We start from the raw sequence: 27,855 nt of genomic DNA on the forward strand, positions 1-27,855 counted from the left end.
GCAAGTACTCCCTAAACTCTAGCCTCCATTATAATCATGAGGAGGGCTTGATAAAGCAGTTTCTAGTCCCGAGCTGCAGAGGACCCTGAGGATTTGTAAGTTCCTAGGTGTGGTCCTGGACCACAGTCTTGAGAACCACTGGATTTAAAGTCGAGCTGGAGAAGTGGAGGCAAGTAGAAGTGACTTGTTCAAAGTCAACAACATAGCTGGTCAAGGGAGAGTGGGACAGAGGCGTGGCTCCACCAAGTGCTGCTTCTGTGCACTGGGGAAGTGCGGGCAGTTTGTCCACTCCTCTGAGAGGGCAGGGTGAGGGGAAAGGTGGTTGACAGGTGGACCCTCTGGGGTCTGTGCCCCTGCAGGTATACATGCTAAGTCGCTTCAGTCATGTCTGACTCTTTGTGACCCTATGGACTGTAGCCCGCCTGGAAGCTCTGTCTATGGGCTTCTCCAGGCAAGGATACTGAAGTGGTTGCCGTTGCCACTTCCAGGGATCTTCCAAACCCACCGACTGAACCCACGTCTCTTAAGCACCACCTTAGTCACTGCTTATTAACGGCCTCTGAAAATGAGTGATCAGAGGTCCTGACTCTTACTCAAACTCAAGCCCAGATTTAGCCCAAGCAAGTCCCTGAAACAGACCCAAACCTTCTAATTAGGAAAAAGATAAAAGGATTATTTCCAAAGGACTCACATATAACAGGTGTGTACACAAAGCTTTTTTGAGTTTTATTTTTTTCCTCGGGTTGGAGATTCATCTTCTAACATGCATGCATCTTAAAACAGTAACAGGGTCTCGAATTGTTCCGAGCAGACATTAGACAAGCACAGGGGTTTGAAAATTCCTATTAAAAAAAATGGAAATTGCAATGGGAAATTGAGAAGTCACACACATGTGGTAGGGTGGTAGTTTATCCTGCTCCCCCAAAAGCTGAACCTAAACTTCACAATTTTTTTTACTACAATGACCTGACCTGATGCTTGGGTGTGCTGAGTGGCACCAGGCCTTACCCCCAAAGGCTGTTGGTTCCCATTTCCTCCCAAAATGGCTCTGAGCAAGGAGAAGGGACTCTGGAAGTTTCCTCCCCCAGCCTCCAAAGGATCGCCAGGGACAGCCAAGTCTCCTTTTCCCTTTGGAGACACCTCCTAAGTGTCTCATTTCAGAAGGCCATGGCTGTGTCACAGAGCCCCTGCACATGGCTGGTAGATTTGGGGGCAGTTTGAATGTGTTTTCCCTTTGATTCCTGTGCTCAGGTTGGAGCCCCCTCCCCACATTTCTGCCAGAAAGAAGTGGGGTCCCTGGAACTGGGGGAGCCACAGGTCTAAGGTCAGAGCCTTTTAAGGGTGGTTTTAAACACACTGTCCCTTCTGGCCCCTAACATCTGAGTAGCTCAAATGCTGGGGATTGCTGAAATTTTCTCTTCAACTTGATAAAAAGACAATTAGAGGAGGGTGGGATTGGCTACTGAGAAAAGTCCTGGGTCTTTGGTCCACCCCTCTGGGCAGACCCTGGCAGACTGTGAAGGGGAGAAAGCAGGGCAGGAGCATGTAGTCCCAAGCCCTGAGCACTACAGGAACCTGTGCGAGGCCTAAACACAGGCAAGAGGAACACAAGGAGGAAGAGGGGGCAGGGAGGATAAGCTGCCTGTAGTGGGGACCGAGGGAGTGCCACTCAGCCACAGGGGCGACTTGTAGCACGTGCCACAGACCAGTAACCCCTGAGCTAAATAAGGAGACATCGAGCACTGCCTCGGGCTGTGCCCCTGGAACTGCTGGCTTCCTAGCCTGCCCCGTAGCCTCCACGCTGGAAGGCACAGGGACGGAGCTCGTACTGGGGGATGAAGACTCAGTGGTTCATTAACAGGAACAAGGGCCAGAGGCCGCCTTCTAGTGGTTGAGGTGGAGATTTAAGGGGAACTCTTCGCTTTGGTGAGGAGACCTGGGAGATGAGAGTTTTCTCAGCAGACTTTCAGAAGAAGAGGGGCAGGATGGGAAGAGCTGTGACTGGTTAAGTGGTAGAGGGAGAGAATGGAGAATAATCCTCCCTTATCCCCAACCAGGCCTCATCCAGGCAGCCGTGTCCTATTATGCCTTTGTTCTTGGGAGACCCCAAATTATTCTGGGATGCCGTAAAACCATTCAGCTTTTCTTCTTGGCTCCAGAGTGATGGTGAGGGTAGTAACTTGCCCCTGGATGCCTTCTACTGCCCAGACAAGGCATGGGAGGACTGGGAAAAAAGCAGGGACAGACAAAAATTTGGGGATCACTTCACTTTCTCTACATTCAAACTGCAAACCAAATTTAACATCATCCTTACAAAAAGAAGAGAAAAACCTTGTATAAACCAAGATAAATAGCTTTCAAATATTTGAATGCCAAAGGAATTAAAGGACCAAACCCAAGGTTTTGAAGATAGCACAGAGAATGACCTTTTAAAAAAATTTAAAATCCACCAAACCACAGCTTAAATGTTTTGACCCGGTCAACAATACTGTCAGAAAAACAAAAAGAGCATTTAAAACAGAATGCTACCTCTCAAAATGTAAACAATATACAAAAAAAAAAAAAAAAACACCCCACAAAAACTCAATGTTAAAGAAGTCAGATATCTGGTAGCTCACCTTTAACTGGGAACAACTGGTTACACTTTTCATACACATTATGAGGGACATGATCAGCAGACCAAATGGCAGGAAGCTGGAGAGAGCCCAGGGCTGTGGAGGCCCCGAGGACAGCCTGCCAAGATCGGGAGTTGCTGGTCCCGACCAGGAGCAGATTCAAATTTTCATTCTTGATTAGAAGATAGGGAAATCAAGTCCAAACATTATTCCTACTACCCCCTCCCTAAGTGAAATCTGTTTTCTCCATGAGACACGTGGTACAAGTTCTTCCCCAAGTCACTTCGCGGTCTTGCTGCTGACATCCAGAGATACCTGCAGCCCCTTTCGGGGGCCAGGGCAGCTGTCCGGCCCGTTTGCCTCTCCGCAAGGGTTCTGACAGCTCAGCAGAGTCCAAGAACATGGTTTCCATTACACCTGACCTAAATGCTGTGCATCGGGCACAGAGATGTTGCCGGCTCCTGCTTCAGAAGCTGAGCTTGACCAGGTTGAACAAAGCCAAAGAAACCAATCCATTCATTCAAAATGGTTCCACAAAATTTCTTTCCATTTGCAGAGTTATCTACAAGTTTCACCACATCTCATCCCAAGTCCCCAGTTCCTGGGGAGGAGATGAGAAGACGCAGGGATGTACCTCCCCCAGCACAGGGTTGTTTTCTCTCCTGACCAGGCCAGACTGCTCTGATGGCCCCACAAAAGGACGCAGTTCTGAGGCCTCAGTAGCAGGCTCAGAAGGTGGTAGAGATCCTGAAGGAACCAGCCAGATGCCACTCCTGAGGAGGCCTGTGGTAGCAGAGATGCAAAAAGTCTATGCATCAAGGAAACACAGCTCCAAGGTTGGGCCACGTTGAATTGCACATCAGGCCTCCAAATTGTATTTCCCAGGTCAGATCCTCAAGTGACTCAGAAGCAACCTCAGGCTTGGGTGGCACACTCCAAAGGGGAGGGCGGGGTACACCATTCCTGCTGGCCACAACCATCCAGGTGGCACATTACTGCATGGAAGCCTCGGGGCTTGAAGAGGTATCTCTGTAAGGAGCGCCCCAGGCCCCAGCTAAAAGCTCACCTACAAATGAGAATGCCTGGGAGAAGATCTGAAGGAAGTAAATGGATGGAGGGCACAAGACCTCATTCGATACTCATCAGCTTTTCTGGAGTTTTCTCAAGGGGAAATGACCATGTAAGCATGAGGGTCCTGTTATATCCAGAGGTGCTTTCTAGTTCCTCTTGACTCAGTGGGAGACAGGCTTCATTCACAGAGATGATGTCTGCACTCCAGGGGCCGCAAAGAGCCTGGGGCTTGGGTGATGATCATGGGGTTCTCTGAGAACCAGCAGTCCCCCACCCCTGACCATCCCGTGAGAATGAACTCATTCCCCTCTGATATCTTTGATTCTGTTCCAAGATGCCTGATGTTGACCTGGAGCATGCCTTTGGGAGGGACAGCATTTAGATGGAGGAACTATGTAACATTTCACTTGGAGCCGAGGCCAAAAAGGTAGAGGAAGCTGTGCACAATACTCCATGAAATTAAGTTAACTAGACGAGCAAATGCAGCAGGGCCGAGGCGTCTAACCTCTTCTCCTCCGGCACCAGAGCATTTCGCTCTGAGAGGCCCCTTCACTGGGTCTGTGCGTGCTTCTTTAATTGAGGGAATGGAGAGCAGAGCAGGGATGGAGATGGTGGATAGGGTGATGACATAAATCATTATAAATAGCAAATCTGGAGCAATGAAATTTCAGAAACAAAACCCAAATAAACCCAGAAAATCATCTCTAGCCCCAAGGTATCTTACAACGTTACAAGGTAACAAAAAGGAAACACCTTTTTAACCTAGGTCAAAGGGGGGGAATCAAGGGTAAGCAGATGAGGCTACATCCTGTGAGCACACGCACACATGGCACATCCCTTCCCCTCCTGCTAGAGTCTCTCTCAGTGTCACAGGCTGAAGTCACGTTGCTAAAGCCCTCCCCGACCCCCACTCTGCTCCCCGCCCTCCCATCTAGCCCAGATAACACCTTCTCTCTCTTCCAATCCCCGACCCTACATCCAGCACTCTGGCTCTGGCTGAAGGTAGAAGATAACTACGTCAGGATGTTGGACATGAACTCGTTGAAGCGCTTGGAGTACTGCTCAGGGTTCACAGTAGAGATCTCGGCCCCCGCCTGTAATACACAGAGGCCTGAATCAGGAGGTGGCACTGCCCCGCCCCCAGCTAGGCGGGCCACCTGGAGAAATCATTCCCATGTCTCAGAAGTGCCTTGGCCCTGCTTCGCTGATTCACAATCCCAGGGCTGCACCCACTGAAGTAGGAACAAGGCAGTGGGGAGACGGCAGAGAGGCTCCAGAGCTCTGTGGGGGCCCGTTTGGAGAACAGTAGCTTGAAGCCCATGGGGAAACAGGCCTCTGGGAAGCAGCATGGCATGTAAACAAAGCTATTACTGGCAGTCAACAAGATGCATGACATGCCCAGCAGCCGGGGGGAAAGGAGCCAGAGAACTGGGGGAAAAACAAGTTGGGTGTTTCAGCCAGCTGCAGCATGGGGACGGGGTGTAGACGGCAAAGAGAGGACACAAGGCAACTGGGCAGCGACAAGGGCCAGGAGAGTGTCTCTGAGCAGGAGCCCCCCGGGGCCTGAGGGCCCACCACCCGGGCCTAGATGGAGACAGGGAGAACTCACCCCATGTTTCACTGTTTTGGCAGCGTGTGCAGCTTTCTTCTTAGCGTCATATGGCGTGAGGATGTCAATGATGGCCATGAAGTACACCTCCTTCTTGGGGGCACCTGAAGGGGGAGAGGAAACAGGAAAGGAGGAAAAGGCAGGGACAAGGGCAGAAAGCATCTGTGTCCTTCACCCTTCAGATACAACATCCAGATTCATCCCTGTCACTTTGAATCTGAGAAAAGAAATGACCCATGGAGTCCTTCTTAGAAGCTTTCATAGCTCTCATCTTATTTGATCTTCACAGCTACTCTGTGGGGTTGACATGACACTATTTAGGAGGTTCTGTCCCTCCCATGAACCTGAGCTAAACCAGGCCTTAGCTATCCAGGACACACAAAGAGGTGAAAGAAGGCCTGACAGAGAAGGACTCAGGGCCCCAGAAGACAGAGTTACTGGTGGTAACCCTGGATGGCAGCCGAAAGCAAAAAGAGGCCAGAGTCAGCAGTTAATAAGGTGGAGGCCCAGGCACCCACAGGGCATCTAAGCAACAGGCCTGAAGCAGGGGGTGGGATGAGGGCTGGAGGGGCCTGGCAGGCACAGGCTCCTACTTACTTTCATGGCTCTTCATGGCATAGACGTCAACAGAGGGGTCAAATTCCCCAGGTCCAAAGAACCGGGGAAAGCTGAGGAGGTTCCCCGGGCTGTCTGGAGGCGTGCCGTAGGAGCAGAGCAGGCTGCCGCCCATCCCGTCGTTCTCACACTCCTCGTCCTCGGCCCGCTCCTCCACCTCCATCTCCTCCTGCTCTGCCCGGTCCACATCGTGGATGCCCACCAGCAGGCTGTAGTCCATGATCTTCAGCTGGGCCAGGAACTAGGGAGGTGGGGGAAGGAAAGGCGGAAGGCAGAGGTTAACATGGGACATCTGACATGGCAGACTGGCATCTGGAAAGGGGAGAAAAGGCACTCCTTCAACTTAATTCTCCAACTCTGAGACACAGCAGAGCACAAGACATCAGAGTCTCTGCCCTGGACAAGTTTGATGTCTAATGGTGAAGACAGTCACTCCTCCAGGGCGAGGAGCTGTGTGAGTCCAGCAGTGGGAAGAGGGCCTCCCTGAGGAAGGGAGTCGAGGCTGATCCTAGTGAAGGAAGACAAGGCAGGCAGGTAGAGGCTGCGGGAGTGGAAGCAGAAGGAGCCCTGCACGGAGAGGGAAGAGTCAATTCCATCTGGGACTGAGCGGCCACGGTGAGCTGGAGGAAAGAATGGAATGCTGCACCGTGCATCCCTCCTCCCTGCAAGCGCTGGGAGCAGCACTGTGCTTGAGTCTCCCGAGCTAGGACTCCATAACCTGGAGAAGAACGAAGAGCGTGGGATGACGAGGACGGAACAGTCAGCCGGCATTCCAGTTTAACTAGTGTGAGGCCAGTCACTGCTCCAAATCCTCTGTGCACTAGCCAGCGGCCACCGTCAGCCATGTGCCCGGCCTTCTGCTGTGGTCACACAGCGGCAAACTGTCCAAATGACCTAGAGAACTAGATGGAGAGTCACAGCAGCACCAGAGTGGCTCTCTCTAGAGGCCCACGAAGTAACTAAGAGCACAAGCAGCCCCGACGGTAGGTCACAGAGTCCTCTGAGAAAGGTGAAGCGCACCACTGCAAGGACTTCCGGACAAAGCCCTCTCAAGGCCAAGGGAGAAGCGGCCAGGGTCCCAGGAGAGAGACTGTGTGAGCCGCACCCTCTCCTATCCGCCTGCAAACGTTTACAAAGCAACAAGCCAGCGAAGACAAATGAAGGTGTCAACTGTCTTAAATCCTCTTTGCAGGCAGAGCAGGGAGGAAAGTAGGAAAAGGAGGAGAAAGACTCTAGACAAACATCAGAATAAAGGTACAAACACAGTAGGGGGTGGTTAAGATAAAGCCTCCTAACAAAAAGAAGTTTGTAAAACCCATGTTCACAGCAGCATTACTCACAATGATGAGTGAAGGTTAATTTTATGTGTCAACTTGACTACACTACTGGGTGCCCAGAATTGTGGTCAAACACTATTCTGGGTGTGTCTGGGATGGTGCTCATGGAGGAGATTAACACCTGAATTGGTAAACTGATAAAGCAGATTGCTCTCTCTAAAGTAGGTGGGCCTCAGTCAGTCAGTTGAAGGGCAAAAAGAATAGAAAGGCTGACTCCTATGAGTAAAAGGAAACTCCTCCTGCCTAACTGCCTCTGAGATAGGCCATCAGTCTTCTTCCTGCCTTCAGACACAGACTGAAGAAGCATCAGTTCTTCCTGCGTCTCGAGCCTGTTGGCCTCTGGACTAAAACTACACCATCAGCTCTCTTGGGTCTCCAGGTGGCCAACTGCAGACAGATTTGGGGACTTTTCTCAGCCTCCATAATCCTGTGAACCAGTTTCTTATAGTAAATACCTATGTATCTACATCTTCCTCTGCTTCTCTGGAGATGTCTAACTAGATTAACTAGTTAATCTTAACTAGAGACCAAGTGTCCATCAATGGATGAACGGGTAAACAAAATGTGGTACATACATTCAACAGAATGTCATTCAGCCTCAGGAAAGAGGAAGGACGTTCTGACAAAAGGCACAGAATGGATGATCTCTGAAGACATTATGACAAGTGAAATAAGCCAGACACAAAGGACAAACACTGTATGATCCACTTATAAGAGATTCCTAGAGCAGTCGGCTTCATAAACACAAAGCAGAATGCGGCTGCCAGGGGCAAGAAGAGGGAATGGGTACCGAATTTTCACTTGGGAAGATGAAAACGTTCTGGCGATGGATGGTGGCGATGGTTGCACAACCATGTGAATGTACTGAATGCCTCTCAAAACCAGTTTAAGAGAGTAGATTTTATGTTATGCATATTTTACCACAATTTAAAAAAAACATTTTCTAAAGTTTATACAGTTTTGTTGCAATAAACAGGCTCCCGAGTTATTGAAAATAGGAGGCACCAAGTTATCAAGTGGTGTAGATATCACGTTAATTATTTAGCACATGTCCTCTCCAAAGAACTTCTCCACAGGAAGTCCCCTGCCAACCAGAAAGTTGCAAGGCAAGTGGAGAATCTGAGCCAGAGAAAGGCGCGGTTGGTGGGTCTTAATGGTTGGTTTCCTGTCACTCTGACACCTAGATGCCTCCTCCACTATGGGTAACACAGAAAGGAAGCTTGAAGTGGAGTTTGAAAATGAGGTGATAACAGACGAGAGAAGAAATGAGGGGAAGCACTTCTAACTGAGTCACACAGGTGCGGCTAGCACAAACTGTGTCCCCCCAAATGGAACGCATACTTGCGTGAGCTTTAGATGCAAGCAACTACCCACATGGCTCAAATCACCGCCTTCCTCTTGTCCACACTTCTGGAAGTAGTGAATTCAACTTTCCTTAAGGTGAAGGAGGCTTCTGTTCTGGGGACAAGAGCTCAACCAAAGCAAAATCATGGGTAAGTACTTACCTCTACGTCCCGTTTCAGTTTTTCCAGGAAGTTCTTTTTACTCTCTTCTCCTACATGCAGCTTCTGCCCTTCGTTGAGGAAGTCATTGTCTTTGAAGGTTGGCAAGTCCTTGGCCTGAGAGAGCAATAGCAGTGTTAGGCTGGCGGCCTGCTTTGTGCACCTCCAAGGCTGTGGGTAGTGATACAGGAGAGGAAAGGGTCTTTGGCACAAAGACAGCCAACCTGCTGATAAACAGCTCTGTCCAGGAGTCTACAGTCCCAGCTTCAGACAGGCAGAGATGGCAAGTATGTGGCAGGAGTCAGACAATGAGGACTGATCAAAGGATTTCCTTCTGGGCCTGGACTACCAGGCTTGAGCTACCTTGAGCTCAGGGCTCAAGCAGCCACTCACTGATTCAGGCTGGGCTGAGGTGGAAGCTGCCAGCCCTCTAGGACTACGAAGAGCCCAGCAAGGGCAAAGGTGAAAGGCTGGTGACCAAGGCCTAGGCCAAGGATGAGGACAGGCAGGAGCTTAGTGACATAGTACTTCACATCCACAGACTGCATGTCTAAGAACTAGGCTGGACGGCAGCGGAGGAAGGGACCGCAGGGGTGGGAGAAGGTGTTTCTGACTCCAAGTGACCCATTCCACAAGTGACGAGCACAGGCCCCAGCATACCTTCTCCTTGTCACTCGCTTCTCTGGCAACAGTAGAACCCTGGAAGGATAAGAGCTGTCAGGAGAAATCTGAGCTGAGGCAAATTCCGCTGAGAGAAAGAAACATGGACCGGTCTTTAGGGCGCGGCAGCGGTAAACTCAAGTAGACTGGTTAGACTCCTAGAGGGGCCAGGAGGCAGCAACTTGTTCACTTCCTCTGTCACAGACTGGGTACAGGGCTCTGACTATAACCAGACCCGTGCTCGGGAAACAGGGCTGAACTGAGAGACTCAGTCCCTGCCCTTAAGGAGCTCTCCTTCTAACAGGGGAGACAGGCAGTAAGCAGGAGTTACACAGTTAATTAATCCATTAATTACAATAGTGCAAAGTGGTACAGGTGAGAAGGCAGAACTCTCCAAGAGCATGCAGTACAGGACCACGGTCTAGACTAGACAGAGGTATGGCCAAAGCCTGCCTCCTGGAATTAGTGATATTTGAGCTGAGCTTGAAAGGCTAAGTAGGAAGTGATTAGATGGGGGAAGGTGGAGGTGGAGAAGAGGGCAGGGAGGGAAACAATGGCAGGCAGCCTCTGTGAGGTGCTGGGGGTGTGGAGAGCATGGGCACCGTGGGAGCAGAAAGGAGGCCAGTGCAGGTAGCAGAGAGAGGGAGATCGGTCTGAGGGACCTGGGTCAGGAAGCCAGGTTCGGGAACAGCGGAGCACTGCGGTTCACAGGCACAAGTGTGTTTTTCACTGTGTCTAGAAATGTGCCTGTGCACAGTCCACGAGGCCTGGGCAGCTGCCAGGGTGTGTGTGCAGCACAGCCTGACCCGCCCTGCTGCCTTCGGGGTGCACATCCCCCGACGGGAATTGAACACCACTCATTGCACATAAACAGGGGACATTTGCGGCTTGAATAACCTGTCACTGTCACCTGGACATGAGATAGCCTTTGGCTCAAGTGAGTTAGGAGTATCAACTCTAGAGCCACTTGTCCACACCCAAACCTATGCCCCGGCTTTCCCAACATGTGGAAGCTGGAGGTGCAGCCCCTCCAAGCCTCAGGGAGAGAGGGCCACAGAGCTGGGAAACACAGAGCTCTTACCTTGAGGTCGTACTTGCGATGTACAGTGAGCCGATGGCTGAAAACGTTCCTGGTGACCACCATGTAGGTTTCCACACCATCCACAGTCAGTCGGTACATGCCCAGGAACTGTGGCAAAAGGGTATTGCCGTGACACTCCACTATGAACTAGAAAGGAAGGGAGGAAGGAACAGGTGAAGGCGCCGGGACAGACAGGGCTCTTCCCAGGCTCACACGCCCCCTGGGATTCTAGCCTCTAGACTGGTGGCGGTTTAGTAGCTCAGTCGTGTCCGACTCTTGCGACCCCATGGACTGCAGCCTACCAGGCTCCTCTGTCCATGGGATTCTCCAGGCAAGAATACTGTAGTGGGTTGCCATTTCCTTCTCCAGGGAATCTTCCCAATCCAGGAATCAAACCCAGGTCTCCTGCATCACAGGCAGATTCTTTACCGACTGAGCTACAAGGGAAGTCCCATCTCTAGACTAGCAGCTTCCAAATCAGATTCTGTGAAGTCATGGGGCTCCTCAGACCTGCAAAAGGCAAGGCCACCCCTGCCCCCAATTAGCAAGGCAGACTGAGAGGCTGAGCAGGCCGTGCAGAGCCTCTTTGGTTTCATACGGTTGGGATTCTGCAGGAAAATCACTGATCCTGGCCTTGCATCCTCTCTGCCAGCCTGATATGGGAAGCCAGCGGGGAGAGAGAGGGAGCAGAGGCAGGGCTGTGATGAGGCGTCTGAGAGACAGAATGGCTTCACACTCACCACTCTCACTGGGTTTTCTGCTCTAACTCCCCAAACGCCAGAGGGCCCCTGCACCACCTCTCAGGTGCCCACAGAGAAGCCAGTTTTCCCTGAAGACCCAGGCAAGCTTCAGACAGGCACCCCCTGCTTTTCCCATGGACAGGTTCCAGAAGAGAGGCGAGAGGGAACGGGAAAAGCAGCGGCCCTGCTGAGCCGACAGGACCTCTCTCAGAAGAAATGAGGCAGGTGCCAGAGTGTGAAAACTCCCCACCTCTGACGAGAAACAGCTGGTCAACTGGCACTGCGTCCATAACACACCTTCATTTCTTTTTTTCTTTTTCTCAAGGAGGCATTTTACCTCACAGAAACACAGCCCCAGGGGAGGCAAGTACCTGGTTATCAGGAAGCACCCATTATCAGAGAGGACCCAGCCCCGCCCCGGAAGCTCTACCGGAGGCTCCTCTCCCTCTTCCAACCCATCCTCTGCTGCTGAGGCTCACGACTCACCATACCTGGTGGTACTTCTTTAAGATGTTGTGCATTTCAGCCACATCCTCGCTTGAGACAGTCTTGATCACAAAGCGCCGGTCGTAGGTAGTGAGGAAACGCGTGCCACACCGGCCCTGGCTGTCACTGTTGATGGGAGCGCTGCGTGTCACTGAATTCTGATGGACCAAGACAAAAGCTGGTCTTGGAAGGGGAAACAAGGACTCTGACTTTTACTCTGAGTCTTCTCTTATGGACCAGACTGCTCTGAAGCCAACAGCACTGCGGTAGATGAGACCTTACCTGCCCCCTTTCTCTTGGGAAATTCACCTCTCCCCCAAGTCTTCCTTAAGAGAAACCTGAGTTGTTCCTCACCACCTGCTCCTAATCCTTGCCTGTGATGAGAAGAGGACCGACTGAAATATTTCGTTTCATTCTGATCTTAGAGAGCTGCTCTAGAACCTAAAACTCGGCCTCGGAGGTTAGGGGCCTGGGCTCTAATCCTGACGCTCACATGCAGCGTGACCGTGGGTGAGCCACTGCACTTCTCTACTCCGGAGTTTCCTCATCTGGAACACCAGGAAGCGGACTGAGATGGTTTTCCCAGTCTCTCGGGGGTGATGAAGACAAAGCTTAGGCAATATTCAAGAAGTCAAGCATAAAGAAGGAGTGGATAGAGTTGTCTTTATTTCCTGTTATGCACCCTCATGCTGGAAATCTCTTCCTAAGGCAGGAAGCTGGTCCTCACTGCTCTGCCCAACACCTTGCCCCTCGCCTCAAACTCCTGCTTGTCTGTGCAGAGCTGGGAGGCAGATCTGGGGAGGCTTTCTGGCTTTGTCCCTGCTCCCTCCAGGGCCCCGCTCCTATCAGAATCCGAAGCAGGAGAACCCTCAAGCAGGGAGGGAGTAGGGGAAGGTGTGAGTCAACCAAAGGAATGTGTTCACCAACCAGATGCCTGGAAAAGACCTCTGGCGGGTCAGAAGACAGAGGATGGACAAGAGCAGCTCCACCCCTGCCTCATTTCCAGGGGGCATCTCCTGCCTCTCTCAGCCACTGGTAGTCTCAGTGAAGAGTCCCCTCCCTGAACACCATCCTCCCTGCCCCTCTTCCAGTCTTGAGCACAATTATTTGCCTACAAGACTATTAGAGAAATAAAGAGGATGCGGTTAGATGGCCAAAGGGAAGGGAAAGAGCCACCGTGGAAGGAGATACCTCAACAACCTAGGGTTGCACTAACGGCAAGAAGTTTTCAGAAAACCTCGTGCTCTGGTCAGGGCATGAGAGTTCAGGGTTTGGACCCAACGGGAGGGGCTGGAGGGCGGCCCACCACCTCTTGGACATGACTGTTCCTGACTGCTCAAGGCCCTGGCATCCCTCCTCCTCAGGAGGCCCCCTGGAGCTGGTGGAGAGGGGAGGAGACTGCTTCTTGTGGTCTACTCTGTGGAAGACTTCCCAGGAGTGGGGTGGGAGGAATGACAGTATTGTCCAAGATGCGGGCATCCATTTTATATTGCACTAGGCTGTACATTCCTCTTTCCCCCCGACAGACAACTGAAAATCAGCTATATTTTTTACTGCTACGCAAGTGAAGTGGAAAATTCTCCCACCATCATCACCAGGCTGTCTGCCAGGGGAAGAAGTCCAAGGAAGGTGCTAGGTGGAGAAGTGACAGAAGCCACAGATGGTGAGTCACACTAGAATGTCCCTGATATTGGGACTGACTCCTCCCAATAGGTCAAAGGCCTCTGTGACACGATCACCCCCTAAAAGGGGCAGCTTCCAGCATGTCTAGCCCCCTCCCAAAGTCAGGACAGGGGACAAGTTTAGGAGATGGCACTCATACCTGGCAAGAAGTTACACTACCCTTGAAGTCTTCCTTTTCTAATCTGTCTTATCTGCTCTAAGAGGCCTCATCTGCTGCTGGCAACAATTCTCTCTCTTTTAAGTCAAACTATGGAGAAGGGTTCTGCAGCCTAGACTGGGAATGTCAGACTAAAATGTAGCAGCTTCCACAGACCCCTCTCCCTCCCCCTGCGCTCCCTCTGAGGGAGAGGAGCCTGAACCTAGGAGGCACCATCAGAAGTACTTCTAAGGCCCTCATTCCTCCAAGAGCCCACCAGCACTGGACAAAGAGTACCAGGGTGGAGTGAGATCTGACAGGAAGACACAGCACAAGAATAGTAGACACATTTTTTTCTTCTACTTGTCCTGTGGCTTCCTGACCACCCCCCTGCCGCCTTGCCCCACTCCCTAACCCTCCTGATTTTGCAAAGACACTCCATACCTGGTAATCCTGATCATCAATCCCAAACCTCTCCCGGAGATTTCGGAACACCATGGGGCAGTACTCCTTAAACTTGAAGCGGCTGGGGAGGTTCTCTCTGGGGAAAAGCAGAGACATGTTTCTGTGAACTCCTTGCTCCTCTAATTCATACATCAGGGCTTCTCAAGCTGTGGTCCACACGTCACCTGGATCGGAATAATCTGCAGTGCTTAAAATGTAGCCCTCAGCATTCTGGAGGTAAGTCTGGAAAGCTGCATTTTTAACACACACTCCAGGTGATTCTGAGCATGTGAAAGTTTAAAAACTTCACATTCCTTGGGCACATTCCTTAATTCCTTGTAAAAAATTAATCCAGCTGTATATTTATGACGTGTGCTTTTTCTGAGTATACGCTATCTTTCCATAAAACTTACACTGAAGCAGAAAAAAAACCGTACCTGCAGAGAAGTGAGACCGAGTGTGTGCCCTCCTTCCTAAGTGCTGAACTTGCTACAGAAAGGTGGCTGCATGTGAACAGCTGCTGTGAGGTAAATGTCAGTTTGACAGCTAAAGGAAAAGGCTTTTCTCATCAAAGGACCCCGCTCCTCTGGGGAGGCTCTTATCAACACATCCTGAAAACGGTTACACCCAGGAGGTCCTGCCCTTGGCTTCCACTGGGATGGAAGGGGTGGGTGCTTTCCTAAGTCGACTGACTGGGATCCTATCTTTTTATGAAGCCTTGTTTGCTGGCTGCTGGCACCAATCTACGTCCTCCCCACTCCTCAATCAATCCACAGACTTTCAGGAGGGAAGAGAATTACCTGAAGTGATGCCTCCTCCAAACCCTCCATCTTGACAATAGCCACTGTGCTTGGGAACAACCTTTCAGAAATGTGTCCCTCTATTCTCATCACAAGGAAAAAAATTTTTTTTCTTTTTCTTTAATTCTATACATATATGAGATGATGGATATTCACTAAATTTATTGTGACAATCACTTCATGAATTATATAAGTCAAATTATCATGCTGGACACCTCAAACTTAAGACCGTGCTGTATATCAAATATATCTCAATAAAACTGAGGTGGGGAAAAAAAAAAGAAATCAAAGTCCCTCTGATTACTCCAGGATAGGAGACTTCAAGGAAATAAAAAGTAGTGGCTTCTCATGAAGGCGGGTCCTTGTCTCATAGTAAACAGCACTGCAGTCTAATAACCAGCACATAACAGTTGTTGAAAAGACAAAAGGAATCAGTGAAAAGAAACAAAACAAAGAAAAAAACAAAGACATTGGAAGTTCACTTTCGGCCAAAATGTCAATGCGGTGGTGGACACCACGGACCCCTGGTACAATGTGGTACACGGTTGACACCTGAGCCCTGACCTCTGGCATAGAACAACTCCTTTTCCTGCCTCAGAGGTTAGGGCTGCCTTTCCTTCCTTAAGTGGTGTGACATTGAATATAATAACAAATACATATTTAGTCTTTGTCCCTGTTTCTGGCACAGAGTTCATACAATCTTTGGAATTTGCTAAGTGGTAAGCAATAAAGGTGTATTTTGTTCTTTGTAACAAGCCCCCTTCAATCACGCCTGAATTTAAGTTGATGAGATGACTTCTGTTACACCTCTAAGGATGGGTGCTCATAGCCAGGGGACCAACCAGGACTAGAGGATTGGAACTTTCCCAGGCCCCTGCCTTCTAGGAAGGGGAGAGGCGCTGCAGGCAGAACCAACTGCCAATGGCCAATGACTTCCTCAATTATGCTGTTATAAAAATCCAAAAGGACAGGGTTGGGGAGCTTCCAGGTTGGTGAACACATCGAGGTGTGGGGCAGGTGGTGCGCCTGGAGAGGGCCTGGAAGCTCCCTGCCCCTTCCCACATACCTTGCCCCATGCCTCTCTTCCCCCGACTGTTCCAGAGTTGCATCCTTTTATAATACGCCAGTAACCTAGCATGTAAACTGTTTTCTCGAGTTCTGTGAGCCACTCAAGCAAAGTAATCCAACCCAATGGGGAGGGTCGTGGGAACTTCCAACCTATACAGCAAATAGGTCACAGCACAAGCGACAACCTGGACTTGAGACTGGCATCTGAAGGGGGGTTGGGGCGTAGTTTGCAGGACTCAGTCCTTAACCTTTGAGGCCTGATGCTCACTTCAGGTCGCTAAGAGTCAGAACTGAACTGAACTGCAGGACACCTTGCTAGTGTCCTACAGAACTGCTTGATGTAGGGGGAAACCCACATATCTGGTGTTAGAAATGAGCAGTTGTGTGCAAACAGAGGAGAAACATAGTTTTTTCTTCTACACAGGTGGCCACTTAGCAAGTAACAGCTATGAAGACAGACAGCTTCCAGAATATGATGTTATTACTTACTATGGCAGAGAGAGGCCACTAATAGATGTTTTCAAATCAAGCTTCTCCTCCGGGCTAACAGTCTGGGAATGGTGGGGTGACAGAATTCAGCTGGTGAGGTGGTGGGGACTGTGGGACAATGGAGAGTGGAACCAAGATTCAAATGCAGAAAGGAAGAGAGTGTGAACACCACATATTTCTTGGGTGACCCACAGAAGGATGAAAGAACCTCTACAAGGCTTAGAGGAGGTCCCAAACTGTGCCAAGGGAAATGGCTGCTCCATCAAAGTCTGAGACACCAGTTTTAATCCAAGAAGCCACAATGAGCAACATTGGGAAAAACGATTTTAGATAGCAACCCTGAGCACCAGGCTCAGCCTGTTGTTCACACACTAGCTGGCTGCATCCCAGGTCAGGAACATGCCTGGCAGGTCTTGCCTCAGACTAAGATCAAGATAGGGCCATTGCTGTCCGCCTCGTACTAGACACCTCAGCTCCTGGGAAGCTCACTGTTACCTAAACTGGCCCTAGATGAATCACCCTGCGCTGAGCCACAGTCCTGAGGGACACAGAAGGTAGGCTGATGGAAGACCGAGATGACAGGACAGCACAAGGGGGAGAGGCAAATGAACACGTTTTCCCAGCCAGTTTTCCAGCTCTGTGATCCAGGTGTTGCTTTCACACCATGCTAGGGGTTTGCCTGCCCCATGACGGTTGAGGTTTTGGGAGGATCACTGCCTTGAGGGAAAGAACGGCCTACAAGACCCACTCAGCAGGCCACTTACTTATTGAAGAGATGATTGTCCACCTTGATCTTGCTGTAGGCTTTGAAGTCATCTGGCATTAGCATGACAGGGACAGGGACATTGCTCAGCTCATTGATCTGCAAAGCAAGGGGAAAATGAGGTTCTCAGCCAGGCCACCTGCCTCAGAGAGATAACATGCTACACCATGGATGCCACCATCTCACCAAAGACATTTCCGCGGATTCCCTTCTTGTCTTTATTTCTGTTCTTCTCTTTGAATATTTAATATGTTCCCAACTTCATCTCTACCTATTCTAACTCTCCCCACCTGATAAGGCCCACCTCCTCCAGGAACCTTTTCATGATTCTCCAGACTATAAATGTTCTTTCCCATCTCGGAATTCCTAAAGCTTTGTTTGTATCCCTCTTCTGGCCATCTCACAGCCTCCCTCACACTGTATTTAATGCTCATAAACCTCACAAGCCTGCTTGACTGTAAGTAGGCAAGATCGTATCACTGACCCTTTTAAGCAAAGATCATCCACCTGACTCTTGGAGGCTCCACACAAGCTACTTGATACCATGATTTGCATACAGTGGAGACTATGTACGTGTATTTATCAAATGCAAAAATAAATGGATCAGTGAATAAATATCACCCAATATACGTTGAGTATTCACTGAGGCCTTTGAACATCTTCATACAAATTAAAGATCACTCCAGAAAGCAGCCTGGGGCAAGAAAAAAGCTGGGTGGGTTTATGTGGGTGTATAATTCTTACCTCCAGAGTAAAGAATTAAATTTAAAGTGAGCAGAAGAGGTAGACATCTGGCTACTGGCTCACTCTCACTCTGATTAACTGCTTTCATCAGGCCAGTTCCTAAAGCCACGTCCTGCCTTGGGCTGAACTGGGGGAGAGTGGGAGGGGTGCCTTGCCCCCACTGCAAACAAACCTTCTCATTGTCTTTCATCCCCTTCAGGGAGCTGGAGGCTGCACAGGGAACTGGCCTCCCACTGATGCAGAGCTGAGAAGGCAGCTCCTGCCCTTCCCCATCCCAGTTTAGCCAATTAGTGGCCTAATTAGCCACAGATGTCCTCTTCCATCACAGCAGAGTATTTGACATTTGACCCTCAACCCAGTTGCCACTAATGCATTCAGGATTTAGAGAGGAAACCTTAGTCCTGACTTAATGGATAGGGGGCAGGGGGAGTACAGTCTTGGGTCTCTCGGATACTTTCCTTGCAAATCCTATTATCTCAATGAGGCCCCATGCGGCAGTGAGGGAATAACCTAGTCATTAGGACTCCTCCAGGAGCATAAATGGGGGGAAATACCATTTAATTTGCTGCCCCTTTCATGTTCCAAAGCTTTTTTATTTAGAAATGTCAGAGGATGGAGGAAGTTCATATTAATGCAGTAACTGGGCGGGGGAAACCATTCCTTCCTAGAGCTGGTGAAAAACCCAATTTACTCCTGGGGAAACAAAGGATATGTGTACGGGGAGGGGCCGTAGGGTAGTAGTGTTAAGTTGGCAGTGGTGCAAGAGCCTCAATAAACTGCTGGCAAAACTGACTGGCACAGATATAAAAGTACATCTTTTATGATTCCATTTATATGGAATTCTAGAATCTATAGTGAGGGAGTCCAGTGAGACATAGCCTGGGTTGGGCAGTCGTGTGGTTGACTGTAAAGGGACATATGAGGTGCAAATTCTAGGGTGTTAGAAATGTTCTATGTGTTGTTTAGGGTGATGATTCCATGGGTATATAAATTTGTCAAAATTGATCAAACTGTATGCTTAAAATCCCCAGCATCCAGGTCTGAGATGTCCACCACTGGCTAAACCACCACAGACATACACAAAACCACCCCACAGTTATCTTTCCAGGGAGTGCTCACAAGACAACCTGATTGTTAAGAGTGTGCCTACAGAGGAAACCACTCTACTTCTTGTCTCCCTGCCAACAGAAACAATTCATGGCAGCTGTGCCACACCCTTTTTCCTGGCATATTAAGTCTGGCTCCGAGATTTAAAGAAGTTCATGGCTCTTTATGCAATTCGTCCTTTTCTAGCTTATACCTCCATCCTAGAAAGAACTTACCACTGACCCAAAGAGTATTTTATACTAAAAGGTTCAGTATCTGCTACTGATTAAATCTGAGTTAGGCTAAAATCAAGACTCTATGCCATGGTCAGGGCTTACTAGGAGAACTCCCAGGAGTTACTGGGAGAACTAAGAAAGACTAGAACACCCAATTGAGAGGGGTCAACTGCCTCTTAGCCAGGATGAATTATTCTAACAAGAGCTGTTCATTATTAATTTTCTGTGTAACTCAAAAGTGTGGCATAGTTTGGAACAGTTGTAAGCTGGTCAGTTTTTAGTTCTCAATTCATTCTATTCTCAACTATACAACCCAACAGAAGGAAATTTCTAACAGATAATATACTGCTGAATAATCCATACAGCTGAACTATGTAGACTCACCCTCATTTCCATGGGGCCACATGTAGATGATTCACTCTAGGGATTAGCTGTACTATTTTTTTTTTAGTTGTGCTAAATTTTATATCCCCAGAGAGTTCTATTCAATTTCAGTTGAACAAGCACTTGCTGAAATACCTACTACATGCTTCATTTCATGTTAGGGAGAAGAGTGTGCAGCAAGGGAGCGCTGTGTGCACTCTGCACAGGAAAGTGGGAGGCTTATCCTCTTACTGGGGAGATGAGACAAACCCATGATGCAGTAAAACTTGAAGTCAAGGGGCCTTTAAGTAAGTCAGAACACAGGGGCGGCAAACAGAACAGCAGATTCAGAGCAGGGTGAAAATACGGCCAGTCCCAGTGCTCACACATCAGGCTAGAACGGAACCTAACGCCCTGCCTGGGATCGCCAAGAGCACTTGACACTGGAAGAACCTACAACAAGGTCACATTACACCCTGCTTAAAAACCTTCCATGGCTGCTCACCAGCCTCAGGGTAAAGTTTTGACTCCTTGGCCTGGCATCTAAAGTCCTTCCAGATCTGAGACTCGGCTAAACTTGCATTCAGTTTACGGCTCTCAATGTAGCCTTACTGCGTGCCATTACTGTCCCAGAAGCTGTAGACACAAAAACGGAAAGACACGGTCTCTGTTTAGCAGGGAAGACAGACGACAGATAACAAATAAAGTGTGATGAGCGCTATAGAGTCATGAATGAAGGGAGACGAAACAGCAGACAGAAAAGACTGATCTGGGAGTTCCCTGGTGGCCTAGTGGTTGGAATTCCAGGCTTTCACTGCCATGGCCCAGGTTCCATTCCAGGCCAGGGAACTGAGATCCTGAAAGCAGTGCAGCATGGCCAATAAATGAACAAAATTTTTAAAAAAGATGACTGCGTCTGCCTGGGAGTGGGAGAGCTGGTTGCTAAAAGAAGCTATAGAGAAATACAAGTGAGAAAGGCCTAAGAGGTAGTTTGTGGGAAAAAAAAAAAAGAACAAAACACAAAACCCAAGGAAGGGAATCCCAGCTGTGGGAACTATAAGCCTCAGAGGTAAAAAGTATACTGCCCATTTTTGGTCGGGGGGAAGGGTGAGAGGAAGAGTAGCAGGATAGAACAGAGGCACTAAGAAGTGGAGGGAAACAGTACAGGAATGACAGGTGAACAGCCCTGGACATTATCACTATTAGCAAATAACAGTTGCTCCTACTCATGGCATGTCTATAAGCGGTCAGTTCTCCATATTATTATGTATCTTATATCTCACATATATATTTTTTATTCTGTATTTCTAATACTTAATAGTCACATGAAATATCTGATTTTGCCTTTTGCAAAAGATTCAAGGTACCTCGCTCAAGGTCACACAGATAATATGTGCAGAGTCAGGATTTGCTCCTAGGTCTGCTGGTGCCAAAACCTGGGCTGTTGACACTGCTGTGCAGTCCTTTCTATGGGCGGCTACCTGGACTAAGGTAGTGTTTTCCATTCCTTCCCTCTGTCCTAATAATCTTCAAGGTAAGTGTTATGCTCATTTTATAGAGAAGGAAAATGAGGCTCAGAGAGAAAATTACTACTCCAAAGCTATACTAAGGTACACAGCCTGAATCTGAACTTAATTTGTCCACTATATAATAACTTGAACTTAACTGTGTAGGCAGTGAAGACTTCTCAGGTTTAAGTCCAGGAATTCACATGATCAGATGGGTGATATAGAAAGGTAATTCTGGAATCAAGTAAGGCTTGGAAAAGGCAAAGATAAGAGATAGCAGGACCATTTATAAGGCTATTAGAATAGTTCCCAGGTGGCGCTAGTGAATCTGCCTGCAAACGCAGGAAACACAAGAGACACAGCTTTGATCCCTGGGAAGAGAAGATCCCCTGGAACAGGAAATGGCAACCCATTCCAGTAATCTTGCCTGGAAAATCCCATGGACAGAGGAGCCTGGTGGGCTACAATCCATAGGGTTGCAGATGTGGACATGACTGAACACATATATACACACACATAGGTAATATATGTGTATATGTTCAGGTAATAGGCTACAGCAGCAAAAAGAGAAGGAATAAAACTAAGGGAATCATCCAAGATATGGCTAAATAACACTTCTGTGAAAGCTTCCCTGTCTTTCCCAGGCTGAACTGCTCACTTGTTCCTCTGTTCATCTTTATATCCTAACTATCACACTTGCTTGGGTAATTACTTGTTTACACGTTTGATTTCTCCACTAGACTCTGAGCCCTGAGAAAAAAGAGACTATTTTACCCATTTTTATGTCCCTAGCACAATGGCTGGTACATAGCAGTTACACAATAAATGCTGGATGGAAGGGCAGATGGTTAGAAAAAAGGGGACTGAAAGATGACTAACACTAGGAAAAAGAGATGGCAAAGCTGGTGTGACCATGCCAAAGATTCACAGTCTGGAGGATGGAAAAGAAGATTAAGGTTAGCTACTGAGGCTATGACCAGAATGTAATGAGTCTTAAAAGCCCAGGAGAGAAGAATAAACTTGGTAGACAAAAGAGAATGACAAAAAGCTTTGGAGTGTGAAAGGCTATGACTAAAGCAATGTTTCAGGAAGATCTGCCTTTCTTTACTATCTAGCACACTTCTGGGCCAACCTCCTTCACCTTCAGCAGAAGTGCGCTTGTGGAATGCAGCTCGTTGGAGTAGTATGATACAGAACATATTAGGGTGGTAAGTCTGTTGTATCTCACACCATGTAAGTGGTTCTGGGATTATCCACATGATCAACTCTATGAGCCATCAGCATAAATAATGAGGACGCTAAAACAAGCTGTATGAGAACTTAGGAGCAGTGAGTTCACTCTATGCTGATCTGATTGGACATGAAAATTCAGTCGCTAGTTCTAATCTGGTGAACTTCTGATTCCAGGGAACTCCAACTTCCCTGTGTGACCTTCATAGGAACTGCTACCCAGGAAGCTTCCCGACACGTGCCAGGGTTGTGTCGGTGGCTCAGCCATGGGCTGGCCACCTGGCAATCATTTGTTACCTGCCACCATCAGAAAACCTGACAAGTTGGGAAACCCATTCCCGAGACCAAGGAAGTCCGAGTGAGACTGAAACTCCAGGAAAAAAAGAGAAGAACAGAGAGCCACAAGGGCCAACAAATCCACCCCTGGGTTTATTCCTCTTTTTACACCTTGGTTTTTCTGCTCCTGGTTTTGAGTCTCAGTGTTCTCTGTGAGGTGAGAAGGTGTGCTGGAGGACAAATTCATCCAAAGGCTTCATAGAGCAGAAATATTTACCGAAGATTTTTAAAGCAGCAGGAGAAAAGGAAAAGGCAAGGAAAGGAGGTTCTGGGTCTGCATTAAGCAAAGAAAGTGTGTGGACAGAATGGGGGAAGAATGTGGGGGAGAACTGAGCAGACTGAAGAATAAATCTGTTCCTCACACCATTCACAAAAAATTAAAATGGATTAGAGATCTAAATGTAAGAGTTAGATCTAAAAGAGTTTTTCTTAGAAGACTCTGAGTTTTTCTCAGAAAAAAAATATAGGAGTAAATGTTCATGATCTTGGGTTAGGCAAAGCATTCTTAGATATGACACCAAAAGTACAAGTAATCAAAGAAAAATAAATTGGACTTCATCAAAACCAAAGAAAAATAGATAAATTGGACTTCATCAAAATTAAAAACTTGAGCTTCAAAAGATACCATCAAGAAAGTAAAAAAGATAACCCAAAGCATGGGATAAAACACTTGCAAATCATGTATCTGATAAGGGACCTGAATCTATAATATATAAAGAACTCTTACAAGTTAATTATAAAAAAATGAATAGCCCAATTTTAAATGAGCAAAAAAGTAATTGGCAAGGGATCTTAATATGTCTCCAGTGAAAATATACAACTGGCCAATAAACTCATAAAAAGATATTCAGCATCATTAACTATCTAGGAAAGGAAAACAAAATCACAATGAGATGCCACTTCAAATCTACTAAGGTGGCTGAAATAAAAAAGACAATAACAAGGGTTGACAGGATTTGGAGAAATTAGAACCCACATACACTACTGGCAGAAATGTAAAATGGTACAGTCACTTTGAAGAATCAGTCTGGCAGCTTCCCAAGTGGTTAAACATAATTACCATCAACCTCTCCTATTCCTCTGATCACTGGGGTGAGGCTTCATACATACCCAGTTCCTAAAATGGCCAATAAGTTATCAAGCCATGTCTGCCTCCTCTGATCTCTACATACTTCTCCCAGGCCATCTCGTCCCTAACTCCAGGCCCCCCGAATTGTACTTCATCCACTAAAACACTAGTTTCTCTCTCTTTACTAGTTCTCCTCTAACAAATCCAAAGTCTTCTGATCTTGTCTTCCTTTTTCCTCCATAAAGTCTAGGGGCTGCATCTCTTGTCCATGACAGGAGGTCCTGTTTCAATACTGAGTTCAAAGGTCTCTTTTTCCACCCAGAAGTAAATCACCCACCTCATGGGAGAATATGTAACTGACCTGTGCTATAGATAAAGATGTATCCATCCTTCATCTACCATACACCATCAGCCAGAGACCATCAATGTCTAAATGCTTAAATGGGTGAGAAACTAAAGAAACAAACAAAAGGTGATTTTTTTTTTTTTCTAAAAACTTAGGTTTCAAAAAGTTGCAGCAGTGGGCTCTGAAGGAAGACAACCTCCAAGAAAGGCTATCAATCCACCAAAACAAATTGGTCCTGACTCCCTTGAGAACTGCAAGATTTTATAGTCTTCTGGGGAGATGCTCCATTTCACACGGGGACCCACAAAATCCTAGACCTTATTGCAAGTCAAAAGGAAGCAATAAAACTCTTGACTAACCGATCGTCAAAGCTGGACCTGTCAAGGACAGCGGTGCCCAGTACATTTCCCCTGAGGAGCTTGCTCAGTATATCCAGAGGCTTGGGTCTTGCTTAAAGTCAATGTCTTCTCAGATAGCTCTCAAATAAACTTTCTTAAAAATTAGCAAAGAAAGAGGGTGACTGCCTAGTCAAAGAGAATCTTGGATACCTCTTCATTAGCAGAGTTTCACTGCCTGCCTATGGGAAACCAAGTACCACACACACCAAGGGAACTGGCAGGCACAGGCAGACACACCTGAGCATACATTCAGGTTCTCTAGGTGATGGACAGGGAGGCCTGGCATGCTGCAATTCATGGGGTCGCAAAGAGTCGGACACGACTGAGCGACTGAACTGAACTGAACTGAACTGAACAAGACCATAATTCCCATCTGTCCTGGAACTTGGCTGAGAGGCAGGACAAGGAACAGGAGGCAAATAAAACAAGACCTCTCATTCAAGCACATCTTCAGCCAATACAGCCCATGGTGTGGACAATGAGCTGCATTTTTTGCTCTGCAAAAGACCACAGGTGAACTAATTCTCCACTCAGGGCTCTCATTTCTTCATGTATAAAATAAGGGTCTCAAAGTCCCTTCCAACTAGCAGTAATATTCCTGACTTTCAGACCACTACCAGTTCTCCACAGAGACAGGATGCCTTCTAGTGAGAAGCAAGCTCCACAACAAATTCAAGGATTGATTTCCAGGCAAGGACATAGGGTTCACATATTTAATGACCCAGTTTCCCTTGCAATATTGTCAGATGACCCCTGAGGCAGCAGGAAGCAGACAGAACAAACTCTGCTGGACTACTGGATCAAAGCAGCTCCCAGAGAAGATCAAATAGGTCAATTCTAAAGGAAATCAACCTTGAATATTCATTGGAAGGACTGACGCTGAAGCTGAAGCTCCATGTGAAGAGTTGACTCATTGGAAAAGACCCTAATTCTAGGAAAGGTTGAAGGCAAAAGGAGAAGGGGGCAGCAGAGGATAAGGTGATAAAATAGCATCACTGACTCAATGGACATGAATTTGAGCAAACTCTGGGAGATAGTGGAGGACAGAGGAGCCTGGCGGGCTACAGTCTGTGAGATCACAAAGTTGGACACCACTTAGCGACTGAACAATAGCTCCCAGAGGTCTAGGCGTAAAGCTAGACCACAGAGAACCAGTGGTTCTCCCCACCCTAGCCAGGACCTTCACCTCAGTGAAGTCTCTGAAAACAGTAACTCAGCCAAGACCAGGAAAACTTGGTTGTCTTCATTAGACCTCACCATACTCATGCATTTCCATATTAGAGGTAAAACCCTGGCTGGGACTGTGGGTCATCAATCTCCAACCAGAGGCTCTTCCAGTAAAGCAAAGCAAAAAGTCCTGCTAGCCTGCATCCCTTTGTCATCTCTTGGTCTTGTGGGCAATTTCAAGTGCTCCGAGAAGTCAGGGAGCCTACAGAACGGATTGATATCCACAGAAAACTCAAGCCATTAGCTTCATTTTCCTCATTCCCAACTTTTAGCTGGTGAAGTGGCATTTCAAGTCTTCATACTTCCTCTCCTCATTTCTGGTGCAGGAACCCAGTGAAATGGTCAGAATGCAAGGAGCAAGTAGTTGGAAGAGAAAGAAGACCCCAAACAAACAGGACACAAAGTCCTCCAGCTCAAACACTGTGCTGGGTTCCAACTTCCTAACAAAAACTACTGGACAATCCCAAAGTTATCCAAGGATCCAGGGAACCTCTTATCCTAATCATCGTTACATACAATAGAAAGCACAACATCTGAGAAGTCAACATCTTTGACATGAACCCCACAGAATTCAGGTCCTCTACTATGAATGGTCCTCATGAGCAGGCCTCACCTCCTCTCAGATGGTTACACTCTCCCTTCCCCCTAACCCAGGAAGACCCCATGGGTCCTTCCATGGTCCACGGAACCCCGTGCTTCTCCAGTGGATACATCTTCCAAGAAGAAAAACAGGAAACCCAGGGAAGATTTCCAGTCGGTGGTAAGGAGGTCTGTAGGATGGGGAAACTCTGAGCAGCCACATCAACCAAACGACCACAGAGGACTACTCAGGGAGACTAATGCCACTTGCCTCTCAACTGGACAGCGAGCTAGGCAGCCCATTACAAGGAACAAGGAGGAAAACAAATGCAACTAACGGGAACGAGGTGAGAAGAGAGGAAGAGGGGATAAAAGCCCTTTCGTCCCACCCAGGCCTTCTCTCTGCGCTCCGGGGGCTGCCCGAAGCCAGACGCATGAAGCTTGAGGGGCTGGAGGGAAGGAGAGGACGCGACGGCACGCCACCGTCGGTGACACCAGGCCTCGCGTGGCGCGCGGGGAGGCACACCCGGCTGGGACAGCGTGCAAGGGTGGGGTGGGCGTGCAACTGGCTCGGCTAGGGGTTGCAGGCGTCACTGGCTGGGCCTGCCGAGCGAGGGCCCTGGGGCTGCGGGGGGCGTGAGCACGCGCGGGGCCGCGCTCGGAGGGGCTGGTTACCGTGTGGTTCACCCCCCACATCAGGACGCTGAGGATCGGCTCGCTGGCCCGGAATAGCTTCACTTTCTGGCACACGAAATGCTTCTTCTTGGTCTTGGTCTTGCTGGCGCTGAGTGGCGCCACCGCCACCGCCGTGGTGCTGGTGCAGTTGGACGACATGCCCGGGGCGGCGGCGGCGGCGGCAGCGAAAGGGGGGGGCGGCCGAGACGGCGCACGAGCCAGCGGTCCCAGGCCTCCCCCGGACCGATCCCCACCCCCCGCTCCCTCACCGCGCCATGGTCGCGCCCGTCCCGTTACCTCCCCACCCCGCCCCGGTGGTTCCGTCCGCCCCACGCTCCGCCCTTCCCGCCCCGCCCCGCCCCGCCCCAGGGAGCTGGCCGGCCCGCTCCGCACCCCGCCCCGGGCAGTGCCGCAGCCCCGCCGTCACCAGGCCCTGTCCTCCCTGCCTGGGTGGTACCGCCCGTCCCGGGGAGGTAGCGGGCCGCCCAGCCTGCTCCTCCTCCCCGGGCCCGACAGGAGTCAAGCCGGCCTCCGCGCGCCTCAGAGCGCCGCGCCCTAGCAGGGAGGGGAGGAGGGCTGGGTAGGTCTCGCAGACGACTGCGGGAGCATCTCCCTGACCGGGCCCCCCAAAGCTAGGGTTCGGGTCTTTCCTCAACCTGACGTGCCAAGATGGCGGCGGCACCACGGGTCCGGAGGGGAGGAGGGGCGGGAATGCGAGGAGGGTGGGACGTACCATCCCCACCCCGGGGGAGAGAGGAGGAACACTGCGAGGGCAAAAGGAAGTCCTGCCGGGAAAAGCAAGAAACGCCCCCTCGCTCCACCCATGCGTGGATCTTTCCCACTCCCCTGGGACCGGGGCCGCGCTCCACCCGCGGGACACGCCCTCTCCCCCCAGGGCCAATGAGAGGAGCCAGCTGGAAGTCTCGGGTTTTATGAATGAGTCCAGCTCTCACCCACCG

The 27,855-nt window shown here is 49.1% G+C and overlaps 1 protein-coding gene across 8 annotated transcripts; it reads right to left on the bottom strand.

The window, feature by feature from the left end:
- Window positions 1-705: 705 nt before the first annotated feature.
- On the bottom strand, window positions 706-27,695 carry PIP4K2B (phosphatidylinositol-5-phosphate 4-kinase type 2 beta). 8 transcript variants are annotated; one of them, XM_042255907.2, is made up of 11 exons: window positions 26,897-26,964; window positions 24,033-24,124; window positions 17,101-17,198; window positions 13,980-14,076; window positions 11,722-11,874; window positions 10,491-10,637; window positions 9,410-9,448; window positions 8,753-8,866; window positions 5,893-6,151; window positions 5,296-5,399; window positions 706-4,780 (listed from the first exon to the last, which is right to left on the bottom strand). In XM_042255907.2, the coding sequence occupies exons 2-11, from the start codon at window positions 24,057-24,059 to the stop codon at window positions 4,700-4,702; spliced, it is 1,119 nt and encodes a 372-aa protein (XP_042111841.1). In that variant the 5' UTR covers window positions 24,060-24,124; window positions 26,897-26,964; the 3' UTR covers window positions 706-4,699. The 8 variants fall into 8 exon arrangements, with proteins under 8 accessions (XP_042111841.1, XP_060250856.1, XP_004012875.1 ...); XM_060394873.1 differs by lacking the exons at window positions 24,033-24,124; window positions 26,897-26,964 and adding an exon at window positions 27,630-27,695; XM_004012826.5 differs by lacking the exon at window positions 24,033-24,124 and having other exon boundaries at window positions 26,897-27,191.
- Between the last annotated feature and the right edge of the window lie 160 nt (window positions 27,696-27,855).

Source organism: Ovis aries, chromosome 11 (assembly GCF_016772045.2).
Source record: "Ovis aries strain OAR_USU_Benz2616 breed Rambouillet chromosome 11, ARS-UI_Ramb_v3.0, whole genome shotgun sequence".
Taxonomy (NCBI): domain Eukaryota; kingdom Metazoa; phylum Chordata; class Mammalia; order Artiodactyla; family Bovidae; genus Ovis; species Ovis aries.